Here is a 17,290-nt window from a genome sequence, read left to right as displayed (position 1 = left end):
TGTAGCGTTACACAGTCTGGTGGGGATCAGGAACCTGCAGAAAGCTGTCATCAGAAGCTGGCGTTTTAAAGCCACATTTGTAACCGGTTTCTGCCATGCACATGTGTGTTTTTGCTCCACCTGTCGCCGAAAGCGTCGGGATAAATCAAACACCATGTTTTAGTATTAGAAAGTAGGCCTTGCTTTATTCACAGTGTGGCATGCATGGATATAGCTCTGCCTAGATGCAGGGCCACTTTTAAAACTTTTCACTTATTTATACATTTTTATCAAACGAAGAAATTAATGTCCACTGGTTATAAACTATATAATTATTTTCATTAAACAGTATTCTATGTCTTATTGGTTATTGATTTCTCATGCACATTTTCAGTCTTCCTACTGTCTTTTTCCCTGATAAGGCATTTCCAGCACACATGCTGCATTGTCTTTCTTAGTGTCTTCTTTAACTTCTGGTTCCTGCAACATGTCCTAGAAGGCTATAAATTCTGCATTCCAGGTGTAGCAATACCTCTGTCCCCCAGGCTTTGTTCACTGAAGCTCATCAGGGTTAGTTTAGCAAAACTTTAAAAGTTTCAGTGAATTTCCCAATCTATTCTAACGATAGCAGTCTGTAAAAACCAGCTGCTTGCTGGTTAAAGTGGAAAATCACAATGTTTATGAGTAGTACACACAGCTTATGATTTATTAAAAACAATTAGTTAGAAGGCTAATGAAAACCATTACATGGTAGAAGAGTTCTTGGCTAAACTGAAGTTCAAAAATGAGTTTTATGAACATGATCACTTACTTGCAATGTACTGTAATTAAGAGGGGGAAAGTAAATGTCATCCTTTACTTCCTCATTCCTGGACTAGTTCATCTTAAGTGGTTTTCTTGGAATAGTTGTTGAAAGTATTAAATTTATTAAATCTGACTCCTTGGGGAAGGGAAAAGGAAACAGGCGTTTCAAACGTGTAGTTCTAAGTATTGCATTTTGACAAACATCTGTCATCAAAGATTCACCATCTTTCACCTGCACATTAAGGATTCAACTGTTGACAAGACGATTACTTATTTCTTACTCTTGGAAGAAAAAATAATGTAAACCTCTCCCTAGGCATTCTTCTTATCCTGAAAGACTGGGAAATGTATTTGGAAATGTATTTTGAACTCTAATGACACAATAGGAGCAAAACAAACTGTGCTTCTTGCATTTTTAAATACTGAAATACTTATATAATAATTTTCTTAGAAAATGATGTTTTAAAGGAATGAGTGGTCAATAAGTTAGGGATAACCTAAGAGAAAAGGATCAATGTTGGTAATAATATGAGTTAGGGCTGCAATCCCTTCTCTTGCAGAAAGACACCACATTTCATTGCAGTTGCATTGTATCTTCTGGCTCCTGGCACACAAATTCACAGTTGTTTTTTTCTTTACTGAGCAATCTGCTCAGAAAAAGGCCTTGTCCCAGTGGCTCTGAAATTATTTTACAGTGAGATGAGGTCTACTCACAACACCAGAAACCGCACAGCTTCTCTCTTTTTTGACTGTTGTCTTTGTCATGATGCTTCTTGAGCTTGAAATTCTAACAAAATCAATTTTTGAGAAAGCTTGAGACACGGTTTAAAATCCATATTCTGCTCACAACAGGCAGTCTTCATCTTGCCTCTGGAGTGATTCTACTGCTTCAGTGCTGTTCCCTAAAATTTTTTTATCAACTTCTGAGGACTCTGGTTTCTGATAGAGTAAAACCTACAGTCTTGGAGTCCCACAGTATTAGTGATTGAATGCTGCTGCTTAAGGAAAGAAAAACAGCATCTGTTGAATTTAGACCACGTCAGGGTTGCGTTTTTAGGTATGTGACTTTTTTCAGGTTATTCCAGTTCTACAGCTAATCAAATAATTTTTTCTGACTGCCCACTTATTTTTTAAGGCCCATTAAATGATGCCTTTTCAATTTAAAAGTCTTTATTCTAAAAAGCCCCCTTATTGTGGGGCTTTCTGCTTCTTTCTTCTTCATGGATATCTGACGTTTTCTGCCCTTTTGTCAATCAGGTGTCTCCTGTCTTTTTCCTTCCTCACTCCATATTTTCTTACACATGATCTGTGACCATCTTCTCACACGATTTATTGGTCACTGTTTTAGTCGCTGCTTTGGGGTCTTTTTCTGCAGCATGTGGGAACATCTCTGTTAAATATTGCCCAGGATTTGAGGAAGCTCTTGTATTGTCATTGTGAAAAATGCATGTATTTTATGATTGGCTTTTCACAATGCATGCATTTTATAATTGGCCTTTCACAAATATTAAAATGAATATTATATGTGTTGTGTTAGAAAGAAATGCTTTATTAATTCTCTTAAGTACTGTGTTAAATATAGTTTTAGGTTATAAAAATTGTTAAAATAGAAACTATGCTATGTAAGATGCTTTGTTTAACAGAAAGGACTTGCGGCAAGATAGCAGCCACAGGACACCTAGATCTTTCAGAGAAAGGGAATTTATTGCCTTCTTGTCAGAAGAAACGAACTTCTTCCCGCCTCAAAGGCGCTGTTAGGATTAGAAGGAAGAAGCTGACACTGACCAGACGGAATCCTGTATTTGAGTGGAATTTATGCATCATGTATGAGGTGTATGAATACACAACGGGCTATTGTTCTTAAGGGTTAATCCTTTGTTAACGGGTGTCCTTTTTCGGGCTCAGATGCCCAGAAAAAGGTACCTGGACGTCCCTAACTCTTTGTTTTTATTGTCTCATATTGTCCTGATTCAATTTGTCCGAATTGTTATTACTCTAATTGTGTTACTATTCTTTTTAACCATTTTATTACTATTAAACTTTTAAAAAATTTAAAAACAAGTTATTGGCGTTTTTCACATCATGATACCTTTATATATGCTTCTCTATGCAGATATTACCTTATATTTGGCTTCCTAGTATGTTTTTTATTGATGTATTTAATGATAGGTCGTGTTAGCAGCAAATGAAACAAAGGAGAAGAGCTCAATTTAGCACTCATACTGACGGTTTGTGAAGGGAAGGGCTGGGAATTTAATTATCTCCTCTTCCTCTACAACTTTTTCACTGACTCAGAGGTATTTAATTCTGAAATATTTTCGGCATTTTTCTAATCAATGCCTTGATTTCACAAGTGACCCTTCACAGGGAGAATGGACCCATCACTCTTTCCATCGCATCCCCGTCCGCGGCGTGGCCAAAAGGAGGGAGAGAGGGAAGGGTCGGCAATGGCTCCTACAAAGCGTGGCGGTTCGTTGCGGTGGTGCCGCTGCTCCGCCGGGAGATGCGCGTCCGTGTGCGGGGTGCAGCCGAGCCGAGCCGCTCCGTGCCGCCCGCAATTGACCTCCGCGCACCGGAGGAGAGAGCAGGCAGAGAAAAACGAAACGTGTGAAAGTCTCAATTTTTTAGGAATGCTCGTCCCCCCGGTTGGTGCCCTTGCTGCTCTGCCATGGCTCCGTGAAACAACTCGCCGAGGCGGTGTCTACGAAGAGCGATCGCTGTAGAGCGGCGCTCAGCAGCGGCTGGACCCACGGCACGTCTGTGGGAGCGCCTCACCCCTTGATCCTCAAACTCCTCCCGAGAAATCGGCCGGTTAGCTCAGTTGGTTAGAGCGTGGTGCTAATAACGCCAAGGTCGCGGGTTCGAGCCCCGTACGGGCCAGTTTTTCCTTTTTCTTTTTCCCCTTGGACATGAGGAGATCTCTGACTTAGCAGAGGATCACTTTATTTTGTTTTAGGGGCGGAGGGCTAATACGGAAAGGAACGCGGTCCCTCCCAAGAGGAAGCTGGACTTGGGCGATCATGGGGGGACAGTGAGTGCCAGGCGCGCCACCGCCTCTCCCCACCCTGCCCTGCCCGTGGGGCCAAGCCAGGCACCACCCGTACGCCAGAAGCTCGCAGCAAGTGAGGTGCTACCGGCACGTGGAGGGGAGACTACATCCTAATGTTCAACTCCTCGTTAGTATAGTGGTTAGTATCCCCGCCTGTCACGCGGGAGACCGGGGTTCGATTCCCCGACGGGGAGGAAAGAACAATCTTTTTTTTTTTTTCCCCTCGATCGGGGGGAAAGAAAACCTGTTCCCCACTTGCTTTTTTTCCCCTTCCGGCTCCTCAGCGAAGTTCTAGCTGGGAGACAAGCCAATTAGCCCAAAGCTAGGAGGAGCGCGAAGGCAGAGGTGGGTGCCTTAGGCCAACATCCAACAGCATCCTGATCCACCGTCAACCTCCCTGGCAACGGAACTGGCTCGAGCAGCATTGTTCTGCTGTGTGGTCTGCTGCACAGATGCTCAGTGCTGATTTTCTCAAACGGACAGCCATCCTTCCGTTCTCATGAGGTAACACTGAGACCTCAACTCACATCAGCCAAGTTATACTGCTGCAGCACATCTTAAACCATTTCCCCCCTCTACAATCAACAAGATACCATCAAAAAACACGTGATGAAGTACTACCTTTTCCACAGCTTCCTGAAAGCACAGTTTAAGGTTTAATGTAATACCAAATATTCCCTTCATTCTTTAAAAAAATGTTTTTGAGCATACCAACATTTTATAAAGGCAAGCAGTGCTATTTAGGCACAGATAATCCTTTCATTTCCCTGAAGACACCACAGTAGTTTGCCATTTTGCAGTCATCTAAAGCATGCAGAGTAGCCCTGTGAGGTGTTCACCAGTCCTTCACAAGGCAACAGCAGCTAGGGATAACAATGTTAGCCCATCAATCTAAAAGAATGAGTTCACACACTTGCAAGTTTTAACAAGTCTACAGCATAATTAAGGCACGGGGTAAGAGTATAAATAGACGCACTGAAACACCATGCAACAGCAGTCTGAATGGGCTAGTTTGCAGGCATTCCTGTTCTCTCAGAATGGCTCAGTGGAAGCAATCAATCCTGTTTATGATCCGTGTCAGTGCACCCAGTCTTTGGGATTTCGAAGAACCTCCAGCATTTCTGCTTCTTTCGAGCTCTCTGGTGGGTTGTGCATGTATTCCCACCTGCAAGGAGAAGGGAAACTCACTCAAATGGTCCAGCTCGCAGCCACTTCTCCTGCACCAGGCGGTGTTTGGACTGGAGTTGTCTTTTCTAAGGATGCAAAGCTACATACACAGTTGATACTCTTGGCTGAGATGACAAATATGGTTACAAATCACAAGTTCAGTAAAAACAAATAATAATGTCACCAGGGCAGATGGGAGAAATGTTAGCTTCATCTCTTTACCAACTTTTGAAAAATCTGGAAGGACAAGGAAAAAGGAAAGAGCAGTACCCCTATGTCCCATAAGGCATGCAGGTCCATTTGCAAAAATCTTGTAACAGTCTCTTGTGACACACTAGTATAACTAGGAAGAGGAACAAAAACAGGAACCCACAGAATTCTGACGGTGACACAACCTTTTTCCAGAATCTCAACTGGAAGCTCTATGAGTCTTTGTTGAATTTTGGTTTTAAGAACAAAAGTGGTGAAAGATCCCTTTTTTCATTGAAAAAGCAATTGAAAGAGACATGACAGAGAAAGGAAAGTGTCAGCAGTCACAGAGGGATGGGTACATTCTCCTTCCATTTTGCCCCCCAAGGAATGACCCCTTCATCCTGTGAAGTGAGCTAGTTACATTGATGAAAAAAGGCAAACCCAGACAATCACCGTAATTATGTCAAAACATAGAACGTACACCACCAGGTCAGGGATACATCAGGTGTTGTCAGTGGGATAAAGATACATGGTAAGAACAGCACTGCCTTCACTCCCTAGCAGAGGGAGGTTCACTAGTGAGTTTTATGGAATTCATGACAGGACACCCAAAAGCAACGGGAATAAACAGTAAATGGCCAAATTTCCTGGTGTGACAAGCATAAGCAAGATGGGTTAAAACCTAAAAGCACTGTTAAAAACAGTATTTAGCCAAGCAACTGAGTAATAAAATGGCAGGTGAAATTTACTGTTGATTGATGTGATGGACACAGAAAAAGGTTGCACACAGATTGAGTTAAATTTTATTGCCCAGAAAAGACTTTGGCATTGTAACAGCTCTATAAAAAAACCCACCTCAATGCTGAACAGCAGTCAAAACCAACAAACATAATATTAGGACTGTGGAAAGAATAATGAATTAAAATATTGCTATGCCACTATAAGTCAGGAGCACACCTGCATCTTGTATCCAGATATGTAGCTTACATTGTCTGTTCCTTATCCTCAGTTCAGAAAGGGCACAGTAAATTTAAGCCTAGCAAAAGTGGCAAAAGTATGAAACATCAACTGTACAAAAAAATAAAAAGAGCAGGAAAACAAACTGTCAGCCTGGAAAACAAACAAAGAAAACTCCCCAGAAGCCTTGTAAAATAAAAACTGTTATGGAGAAAATGGACAGGAAGAAAATAATGTTACTCAGTGAGAAGTCAGATTAAGTCATCAGGTTCAAGTAGAAAACAAAGAGGTACTTTCTCATACAACACACAGTTAGTTAAACGGTGCAGCTCCCTGCCCCACATTTGGCAGGACTGCCAGAGGCTCTCATGGTTTCTAAGGGCTACTAAGCAAAAATCCATGGAGCGAGAATAATAAATCTATCAAGAGGAACTAAGCAAAAAAACTATAATTTTTTTTTGCCAGAAAATCTCTATGGAGATACTACTACTACTACATACTACTGGAAACTAGGTGAGTACAACGGAGATGCAGCTGCATATGCAGAATAGAGAACTGTACTTGTCCAGTTATTGTACCAGGCATGAACTCGTCACTGTTAAGAGACTAGAGACCAGAAGAGACCTTGGATTTAATCCTATGAAGTATTTTACTAAGAACAGTGTCTGCTGCAACTCCACATAACCACACCCTTACCTTGCAGTCAGTGGCAGAGACATAAGAATGCTTTCGATTCTTGATCCTGGTGTCAGAAGGCCAAACTTTGTACCTCTGTCATAAACCAAGTTGAACTCTACATACCTACAGGAATGAAGAGATGCAACAGAAAAATCCCTAGTTTATTAGCAGAAGTTGGTTGTGCTTTCTTCAAATGGCAGACGTCAAACAAAACCAGCCTGTTTTTCTGCTGAGTTGGCGTCAACTGTTATGTCAACTGTTCTGCAGCATCCTCTGCATAGGAATGCAGGTGTGACCTTGCCACTCCACAGAGCACAGGGAGAAGTGACCTCAGGTAAGAGACTAGAGCAGACCAACTGTTCTAAGGAGAGCAGTCTGCAGGCTCCTATGCTGTACTGTACTCCTCCCAGGCCTCAGCCCTGCTGGCAAGCTTGACACTACATTTACCTTGGTTCTTCTCTTTGTGGAGATGTAATAAAGAGGCCTTAAAGGTACTGAAAATAACCAGAGAAAAAATTCTACTGTGCAGTCCTCCATGCTGAAGGACACATAAGTAGCAAGGCCAGAACAGTGTTTCCTGGTTCCTGGGAAGATCTAGAAACAGCAAAAGTCAGACAGCTTCAGAGTGCTGGCTGGGATTTGTAAGTGATGAAATAGACCGTTTTCTGCTCCCAGCATAGGAACAGAGCTGTGACAATTCATCAAGGATTATCTCGAGAGCCAATACAGGGTGTTTGTACTTAAAGATACAGGAAGGGAAAAGCTCTTATTCATGTGCAGAAATGGAAAGCTTTACATAGCCCCATAAACTGCAAACAGACCCAGGGAAATAGACAGACCTCAAGAGCTGGTCCTGGCTGCAACCTAGAAAAGTTATTCCACCTTTTAAACTTTGCAGGTTTGCTAAATCCCATCCACAGGCTGGATCCTGAAAGCCCAATGTTCCCAAGAACAGTCCCACCAAATTAAGGATGCTTGCTTAAGTGACCAACAGCTGCAGGCCAGTGATCTGAACTTGAATGCTTACACTCTTTCCATGCCAGTCTCACATTTCTCTGCAGAACAGGCAGAAACTAAAGACTCTAGTTAAGCACAAAGCATAGTTTCAATTCTCCATACACTCAAACAGTCACAGGACGTGGAGAACAGAGTACAACTGTATTGACCAATGTACTTAAGCTTTTGCAGCATTAACAGTTGGTGACATTAGACATCCTCCTAAGTATTTTACAGTAACCTTGGACCATGCCAGAATAAAAAAATCCAACTCTCTGTATTCTTTTACAGGTATCCTCAATTCCTTTACAGGAATTTCAATGCCAAGATCAGATGGATCAGATGTATGTAAGGAGCTGAAAGAACTCAAGTACAGTTATTCCTGACTTTCTGGGGTTTTCCTGCATTACTTAATAGGAAGCCACCATTCTTTTACCCTTAGCTCCTCATGTGACAGAGCAGCCCTATATACACTACCTCTGGGCTGCAGGAGAGGGCAGGATTCAGGACATGAAGCACACCCACACCCCTTGGCCTGTTACACAGCAAAAGCTTCTCTTGCTTTTTGAAGGAGTTGAAAAGAAATGGTGGCGCTTTGTTTGGGTTGCTTGTGTTGCAACATGGGAGAGTGGGAAATGCCTTCTTTGCACCCTGTTTAGCAATCTAGCACTGGATTTCAGAATTAGTTCTATGCACAAAAATGCTTAAATTCTTGGTGAGCTTTTTTGGCCCACACAACCTGTAACCGTGAAGAACTAGCTCATACTTTTTTCTTGCCAGCCCAGTCCACCTCCTGTGTATACTTTTGTTCCTCCAGTACTCACCGTCCTCTCCGAAGCTGTTGCCATAGCTTTTCCTCTGGTGTGAAGGAGTCATGGCAGTGCTTTTTCACAATGGGAATGTAACAAGGCACAACAGCTTTGGCACAACTCTTTACAAACTGGAATACTTCCTCCTTGGAAGGAGAGTCCACATCATCAAAGAATATGCCTCCAATCCCTCTACGCTCACCACGGTGCTTGATATAGAAGTAGTCGTCACACCTAGAAGCAGTGTCAGATGATTACTAATATGGTCCAGAGTATTCAAAGACATGAACAGTACTCCAAAGAGCTGCATGCTGCAGGACAGAACCAGTGAAATACTGCCCATAAGTCAGTTTCTGCAGGGCTGGGTGCCCCACTGTTTCCCTGATGCCCAGAGGCAGGACAGTGCAGCATCACCTGGAAAGCACTCCTGTGTCACTTGCAGTAAAAGCTCTGATTAAATGGTCTCTGTAAAGCTACACATCACCACAAAGTCACTGAACACCCTGGCAGATGCGTCCATGTGGGTTAATCCAATTCATATCCTCAACCAACTCTGAACAGAGACATCTAATTTCAAAAATTTCAAAACTGAGGGCTCTTGACAGCTTCCATTCCCAGCGTTATATGTAGTTCTCACATTATTTGGACTTTCATATGAACTCAGACTTGGAAGAGAATTTATTCTCTTTGGCATCCAAGTAAAAGAATTTTCTTCATCAAAATAAAAGTAACTTAAGGCCCCAAGACCAGATAAGAAAGCAACTGTCATGGCACCCTTCCTTGGAAAAAGGCTTTTTAATAGTTAAAATTTGAAAGACTGAATCATTATAGCAGTGGCTTTTCATGACTCGTGTTTAAGTTTATAAATGAGTAAGGACAGCTTATCCTAAAAGCAGTTAATCTCTTTTGTATTTACAGGGAGTATTTAGTTGTGAAATTACTGTAACTTGAATGACTTAACTCCATCTTTCTTATAATTCCTTGCTTGGGCATGCAAGTCTTCATATGGAGGAGAAAGCAAAATGAAGTATGAAGCAGGAACTATCAACATCAAGAAAACCTGGCCTTCCATTAGGACTAGTTTTCCATACAGGACCAGTTTTCCATATATCCACAATCGTTCTCAAGCATTATATATGGCATGGCCATAACAAGAAAGACATAGACATGTAACAGATAACCTACTCTATTTTTTTATTCACGGGGATAATCCGTGTTTTCTATTTTATGATAGCAGGAAGAGTTAGGGAAAAACACCGAGTCAGAAACATAAAAGAGAATAAGCCTGACAAACATCTTAAATCTAGATCAGCTAGACAGTGTGGTAAGTGTAATAATGTTTTTCTTTAGCAAAGTGGGAAAATGTCTCCGACCCCCTGCAGCTGGCATTGCAAACCTACTTAAGCAGCAAAGAACCAGACCATTAAGGTAGATTCTCTAAACTACCATGCAAAAAATCCTCCGACAGCAAGACTGTAATCTCAAGGCTCTACAATATGTCTCTCTACTAAGCGGTTGCCACCCAAACTACAACACCCACTTAATCTCCTGTCCTCAGACAAGACCTAGTAGCTTACAAAAGGGTACCCCCACCTTCCTGCATACACAGCCTGTGGCAGATAGGATTATCAGACACAGAACAGCAAGTTCCCACTTAGCAGTGGAAGATCCCATCACTTGTATCTCTCAGCTCAAGAACAACATTAAAAATCTGCATCTTAGAAAATGTGCTGTTGAACTCCCAGTGAATGTGTCACCAGAGAAAAAAATACAGCTTCATCAAATTATGAAGCTTCTACATTAAGGACAATGTCCTTGACATACCTGGAAATTACCTGGCTATGAAGGCCAGACTGAAGGCAGAAAAACAAAAAGGAGATTTTTAAAACTGCTGTGATGGCCCAAGAGCTCACACTAAATCATGCACATTTACACGAGTTCACTGTAAAGAGAGTTTGTGCAAGTTCAGAAGTCTTATCCTAGTTTAACACCAGAGGCTAAAAGGAATTTTATCAGCTTAGTTTTTCTTTGGGCTGTAGATTTATGATCCCAGCTGTCAGCCCTCAGACTTGAAAAATCCAGGATTCTGTAAATAAGGTATTTCTTTAGACAACATTTTGTCCCAGTACACTTCTGATTTTCATTAGGGCTTTCTGATACTTTTCAAAAGGCATCAGAACCTACAGTTCCTAGTGTACACTTAACTGCCAACACCCAGTGCTGCTTTCTGCTCCTCCCAAGCACACCTTTGTCCACGTACCATTTCTTGTACTTGGGATACAGCTTTAGATCATGCTTGTCACAGGCTTCTTTCAGAGTCTTGTGAAAATGAACAGCATCCTCTTCATTCAGGTAAGTTGGAGTGAGGTCAGTCCCACCACCAAACCACCACTGTTTAGTTCCTATAGCAGAGGCAAACAGCAACATTTTTCTTTTAAACTTCTGAACATCAACTTGTTGCTAGTGGTTCACCAAAAACTAGCATCTACTTTTACAATACAAAACAACATCATTTTTCAGCGGTGTCCCTAGACTTCAATAGTTAAAAATTTGACTACAAAGTAGTGCAATGATCAGTGACTTCAAGAAAAGATGACACAAACTTCAGTGTAGTGAAAACCATTTTGGACTACTGACCCTGACTACAGGACAGCAGTTTCACAAGATGGGCTGGTGACTCTTGACATACCTGGGAGCAAACTCGCACTGGTTCTTGATCTCTTACCCTGCCATGCATTCACACTTCCTTGGGGCAGAGTCAGACATTTCATACAGTCTTCATTGGACTATAATCCTTACCATCTGCTTCTTCAATTTCAAAGTATCTGTAGTTGAAGTGCATGGTTGGAACATGAGGATTCTTTGGATGGATAACAGAGCTCACACCCATGGCGCAAAAAGGCAGCTTCCCTGGATAAAAGGATGCACAGGAAAAGCTCGTCAGTTTTTCAATAAACTTCATTTGTTATCATTTAAGGAATATCACTATTTTCCCTTAGGCTCCAAGCCACAACAGGAAAGTGTCTCATACTGGGTCACCCATCATTATTAATCGGTGGGCAAGTTACTTCTTATCCATACACTTCTGTGCACCTAACTCAGCGATTTCTTTGGTATTTGTTCTAAAACGTGACAATACTTGGGAAAACCCACCAGATGAAGACCACTTAAAACATAAGGCACTGCTAAGGCTTTCTACCACCCCCAGTCCTCACAATTACCCTTTGTTACACAAAGGTGTGTTGAGTCCCCTTTAGCCTTCAGGTGTTGTTGGTTTTCTCCCTCCACCTTTTTGGTACATAATTCCTGCACTGTTTCACTGTTGCACTAGAGACTCATTATTGAGAGGCCATCTCTGCCTACAATACATTCCTCATTGCAGCAAGACAGACAAGCACTCCCATACCTGGCTTTCTAGGGATATGAAAGTCCACCAGTCAAGCTTACTGATTAGAAATCACTATGATACAAATGAAAACCTTTGAACTTTCATCAGTCTTGCCTTCCTCATGTTCTGCTCAAAGGCCAGGTTGCTTTCAGAGTACCTGAACGGGAATACTCAGGTCAACACGTCCAGGTTCCCCATCCCAACTGCGCGATAGACGCCTTACCGTCCTTGGCCTTCAGAGACTTCCCTCTGCTTCGCATCTGCCGCGCTGCTTCCTCGGACAGGAACCCGGACACGACGGACACGTTCACACCCGCCTTCTCGAAGACCTCGCCATCCTGCAGCACGCAGCTGATGCCGCCTCCGCCTGCCAACGCCAGGCTCCAGGTCAGGGTCACCGAGGGGTGACCAAACCCGCGGTGCCGGTATCCGCGGTCTCCCCCGCGCATCCCACGTACCTTCCTTCCTTTCCCAGCTGTCAACGGCGAAGGAGGCGCCGGGGTCCAGGTCGGCCAGGGCGCGACACATCTCCGCCTGCGTCTCCATGATGAGCACCTCCATGCGGCTCCGCAGCTCCCGCCGCCGCCGCCGCAGCTCCCCGAGCCCGCTCACCGGCGGCGCCATGAACCGCTGCCGTAGTTCCTTCTCCTCCTCGTCCTCCCGGGCTGCCGCCAACGCGGCTTGCCGCCGCCACAGCCCCAGCGCCAGCCCCAGCCCGCCCAGCGTCCCTGCGGCCGCCAGCGCGGCCCGCCGCGCCCCCCGGCTCACCGGCCCCGGCAGCGCGGAGCCCAGTGCCCGGGTAAAGGCGAGGGCCGGCGGGCCACGGGCGGCCCCACGGAACAAGCGCGCTGCCGCCGCCATGACCGGCACTGCGACCGGCACTGGCGCCGCAGTGCCGGCGCGGCGGGGCGGGGCGGGGCGGAACGGGGGCCGAGCCGGGTATGAATTTGTGTCTGCCCACGGAAACGGTTATGTAAAGTCCCTCTCAGATCATCTAGTCTGGTCTGTCGTCTATCACCCCATTGTCAGCTAAACCACAGGGCACTAACTGGCACGTCCAGTCTTTCTTTAAACACCTCCAGGGACAGTGACTCTACCTCCTCCCTGGACGTTCCAATCCAATGTCTAATTACCCTTTCTGTGAAGAAATTCTTCCTAATGTTAACCTAAACCTTCCTTGGCACAGCTTAACGCTATGTCCTCTCGTCCTGTCGCTGGTTGCCTGCAAGAGAATGATTGCCACCTGGCTACAACCTCTTATTAGGTAGCTATAGAGAATGATAAGATTATCCCTTAGCCTCCTTTTCTTCAGGCTGAACAACTCCAGCTTCCTCAGCTGCTCCTCATAAGACTTGTCCTCCAGACCCTTCACCAGCTTCATTGTTCTTCCTTGGACCTGCTCCAGCACCTCAATGGCCTTCCTGAACTGAGGAGCCCTGAACTGGACACAGTGTTTGAAATGTGGCCTCACCAGTGCTGAGCACAGAATCACTTCCCTAGTCCTGCTGGTCATGCTATTTTTGAAACAGGCCAAAATGCCATCGGCATTCAGCTGGCTCATACATGTGTGCAAGAAAGCCCATCCACATTGACTGCTGTGAAAGAGTGAAAGCATCCCGTAACCCTCCCATCTGGATCTGGGCTGCCCATTGTGTGAGGGTGCCGTGACAGGGAGAGCCATCAATGGATGCAGCACTCAGGTGCCACACCTTGCCTGGTGCAGCTTTGGGAGAGAGCGCTGTGCTGTCCTTGTACCTGTAAAACATCTCTGCATACTGCTTACAAATAACCTGATATTGTTGGTGCAACTACGTGGGGCTGCAGAGTAATTTTGTGAGTAATGGCTTGTGCAGGGCCAGCTGGGCATTGCTGGAGTAGGAGTGAAGTTGTATTTTACTGAGCTGTCTTGTGAACCATGCAACAGAATTGCTCTTCTGTGTATGACATTTCTGATTTTCTACTCATAGTAATGAGTTTTTAGATCTGAATAGTTTGTTGGGACCACCAGTTTTGTGCCATAGGATTCTTTCCCGTGGATCTTAGAGGGCACATGCTTATCCTTTGTTCTTTCTAAAGTTGAAGCACGTGTTGTTTCCTAATACAGTGGAGGAACTAGACACAAGGGTAGTGAAAGGGTTTTGATCTCACTGCAATTACAGAGACATGGTGGGATAGCTTGCATGACTGCAGTGTTGTCATGAAGGGCTATGCACTGTTTAGGAGACACAGACAGAAAGGTGCGTTGGTGGAGTTTCCTCTATGTGAGAGAGCACTTGGAACGTATCGAGCTCTGCCTTTGGTGGACAACAAGCAAGTCAAGATCGCATGGGTAAGGGAAAAACGGCAGACTAATAGAGGTAACACTGTTGTGGGTGTTTGCTACAGGCCACCTCATGCAGGAGAAAGTGCATGAGGTCTTCTACAGACAGCTTGAAGCAGCCTCACAGTCACAGGCCCTGGTTCTGGTGGGGGACTTTAACTACTCTGACACCCACTGGAGAAACAACAGGTGACAAAAGTGATTAAGGGTCTGGAGTATCTCTCTTTTGAGGAAAGGCTGAGGGAGCTGGGTCTGTTCAGCCTTGAGAAGAGATGACTGAGAGGGGACCTCATCAGTGTCTATGAATAACTGAAGGGAGGGTGTCAGGCTCTGCTCGGTGGTGCCAAGCAATGGAACAAGAAGGCATTGAGTAGAAACTGATGCACAAGAAGTTTTACCTGAACAGGAGGAACAACTTCTTTAATGTGACCAAGCATGGAAACAGGATGCCCAGAGAGTCTCCGTCCCTGGAGAACTGTCTGGACACAATCCTATGCCATGTGCTCCGGGATGGCCCTGCTTGAGCAGGGAGGTTGGACCAGATGATCCTCTGTGGTCCCTTCCAACCTACCCAGCCTGTGATTCTGTGAAAATGAGAATTCAAAATAACAAAGAGAAGGTCTGTGTACCTCCAGGTGTTGAAAAGTACTGCATAGCACAAAAATGGCTTAGCCCTGCAAAATTTGCACTTTGGTATGGGACTGTTCCTTGGAAAGAGTAATCTGGTATTTCTGAACTGTTGTGAGTAGAAAAGTTGTCCATTTTTTTAAAGGTTGCAGAGTTCACAAGTTAAACCAATTGCTGCCAAGTTGGAATTCTAACTATTTGTTGCTAATAATTTCATGTTGTAATCACCTGTTGTTAATAGTTTTCCTTTACTTACCTGTTCTTGATGGTTAGAAATCCCCCTTTGTTGAGTATCACCCTGCTGCTTCCTGGAAGATGGCACCCGGGACTGTGAGGAGGAGGTGACATCGGGGTTGGCATGCAAATGAGGAAACCCCTCACCAAATCCAGCAGGAAAAACCTCTAAAAATAACGAGCCGCCACGGAATTAAGAGATTGAAGTGATGTCTAGACGTGAAGAACAGAATCCAGTGTCCACTAAGACCTGTTTTACCTTTCATACTAATCTAAAAAGAAAGAGGAACCTGAATGTCAAACTGAAAAACCAGGAATCTCCTGGTGCTCTCGTGAGGATGGAAGCCCCAGCTCTGCCTGCATAGCAGCGAACACAGCTGCACTCTTCCTCCTCCTCCGTGCCACTCCTGGGAGCAGCGGCGGCATGAGAGCGGCCTGTCGGTTCTTCCCGCCCAAGCTGATTTTTAATAAAGGCATTAAAAAAGGAGAAATATCTCCTGCCCTATTTATTTCATTAACTGATTTGCACCTGTACTACCAGAGCATAGATCAGTTTCAAGTATGGCTCTGAGGAAAGTGTGGAGGTTAATCCCTATTAAGGATTTGGGCTTCATTATCTGCCTCTTTTCACTGCAGATGATTTTTGGAGGTAGTGTCTGTCTGTATAAAGTGATAATCTTTGCTCAAAGGCATAGTCCATGTTCTTATTTCTGATCTGGTTCTTCTCTTTGGCAGCAGAGGATGCTGTGAAACTTCTGAAGCTCTGCAACAAGGAACAGATCTCAGCTTGTCTCCCTGAGCTCATCTCTCTTCTGCCATCAGCTGGAGAATATGATCCCTGATGAGCAAGGAAACCCGACCCAGTGGAGGTAGGAGTGAATGTGTTAAGAGAGGTCTGTGGCTTGTAAATAGCTTGGAAGTGCATAATGCATACTGTTTAGCATCAAAACGTTTAGATGTATTCAGTTGATACAATTCAAAAAGAAACTGAGCTATCACTGCTAGCCCTGGATAAAGAACTGTGGAAAGAGCAGCCAAAACCCCTAAGATGGTATTGCCCTTCCAAGCTCTTCACTGTAGTAAGCTCTGCTCTTTCAGTAGGTTTATTTTAGACATTATTAAAAACAAATAAATGTCGGGGCCAAGACATGTAAAACACATTCCCGCTGATGTTGGTGGGGTTTTTTCTGTACTAGGCTGAATGCAATCTTTAATTGATAACATCTGGTAATTCAGCTGGATGGGACCTCTGGAGGTCTCTAGTCCAGCCCCAGGGGTTCACCATTCTCAGTCTGGATGAGGTTGTGCAAGGCCTTCCTTGTCCAGCTGCAGTTAGAAAAACCTCTTTCCTCGTTTTTCCTGGGCTCCTGCTTCAGCAATTCCCCACCCCCACCTGAAAGAATCTGGTGAGAATTTCCTTTGCTGCAACCACATTGCCAGATCAATGTCTTGGTCTTGCTGGTGAGGTTTAGAAGCATGACTGCTTTACACACTGGGATCGCTCAGGCTGGATGCAGAAGCCTAGTCAGGCTTTCACTCTCTGTTGGTGGTGAGGAGAGACAGAGTGTAAAACACTCACACTCTTTCTGTGCTAATACTGTCATGTTAGCACCTTGTGAGGACCTCCTCTCTGGCAGCACATTAAGGCTGAAATGTCAGCCAAGTACTGATGTGTGTGAGATGCTCAGCAGTGATACAAGGTAAAAAAATGACAGCTCACATTTTGATCTGCTTTTGCAGTGCATAGCGTGTGTAGGGTATAGGGTAGGTCTTTCTGTGGAAGTACTAAGAGGAGAGGAAAAAGGCACTTGGAGCTTAGCTTAGGGCCAAGACTTAAACCTGGAATTGGTCTTGCATTTACCTGAATCTGAGGACATGTACCTTTTGCTTTTTTAGACAACTACATGAAATCCCAAGGTTTTGGCCTCCCTTAAAATCTCCATGTCAGTTTTATAAGTTTGACTGAAAATACACATGGTGAAATGACTTTGAACATTTTGTTTCTTAGCGTGTTGTCCATTTTCATACCTGTATGTGTTTTGTTGTCAGGGTCTTGCAATAGGTTTTGTTTTCAGTGACAGAAAAGCCAT

General features: G+C 44.2%; 1 protein-coding gene and 2 non-coding genes across 3 annotated transcripts; 2 read left to right on the top strand and 1 right to left on the bottom strand.

Annotated features, from left to right (window-relative positions):
* Positions 1–3,589: 3,589 nt before the first annotated feature.
* On the top strand, positions 3,590–3,663 carry TRNAI-AAU (transfer RNA isoleucine (anticodon AAU)). Its single transcript has one exon. It is a non-coding gene; the product is annotated as a tRNA-Ile (tRNA).
* Positions 3,664–3,954: 291 nt separating this feature from the next.
* TRNAD-GUC (transfer RNA aspartic acid (anticodon GUC)) lies at positions 3,955–4,026 on the top strand. Its single transcript has one exon. It is a non-coding gene; the product is annotated as a tRNA-Asp (tRNA).
* A 428-nt stretch (positions 4,027–4,454) lies between these two features.
* On the bottom strand, positions 4,455–12,880 carry CPOX (coproporphyrinogen oxidase). Its single transcript, XM_063148275.1, has 7 exons — positions 12,478–12,880; positions 12,243–12,386; positions 11,431–11,541; positions 10,892–11,033; positions 8,647–8,865; positions 6,845–6,949; positions 4,455–4,997 (listed from the first exon to the last, which is right to left on the bottom strand). The coding sequence occupies exons 1-7, from the start codon at positions 12,878–12,880 to the stop codon at positions 4,910–4,912; spliced, it is 1,212 nt and encodes a 403-aa protein (XP_063004345.1). The 3' UTR covers positions 4,455–4,909.
* Positions 12,881–17,290: the final 4,410 nt, after the last annotated feature.

The sequence above is a fragment of the Melospiza melodia genome, chromosome 2 (genome assembly GCF_035770615.1).
Source record: "Melospiza melodia melodia isolate bMelMel2 chromosome 2, bMelMel2.pri, whole genome shotgun sequence".
Classification (NCBI taxonomy): domain Eukaryota; kingdom Metazoa; phylum Chordata; class Aves; order Passeriformes; family Passerellidae; genus Melospiza; species Melospiza melodia.
Note: the sequence above shows the minus strand (reverse complement) of the source record. Positions and strands in the feature narration are given on the sequence as shown.

What these genes read in the sequence shown, in the direction of transcription:
- CPOX (XM_063148275.1), bottom strand. Translation starts at nt 12,880, where the DNA reads ATGGCGGCGGCAGCGCGCTTGTTCCGTGGGGCCGCCCGTGGCCCGCCG. An exon ending in CAGCTGGGAAAGGAAGGAAG is followed by an intron (nt 12,387 to 12,477) that starts GTACGTGGGATG and finishes TGGCGTTGGCAG; the next exon opens with GCGGAGGCGGCATCAGCTGC. An exon ending in CAACAGCTTCGGAGAGGACG is followed by an intron (nt 6,950 to 8,646) that starts GTGAGTACTGGA and finishes TCATTCCTGTAG; the next exon opens with GTATGTAGAGTTCAACTTGG.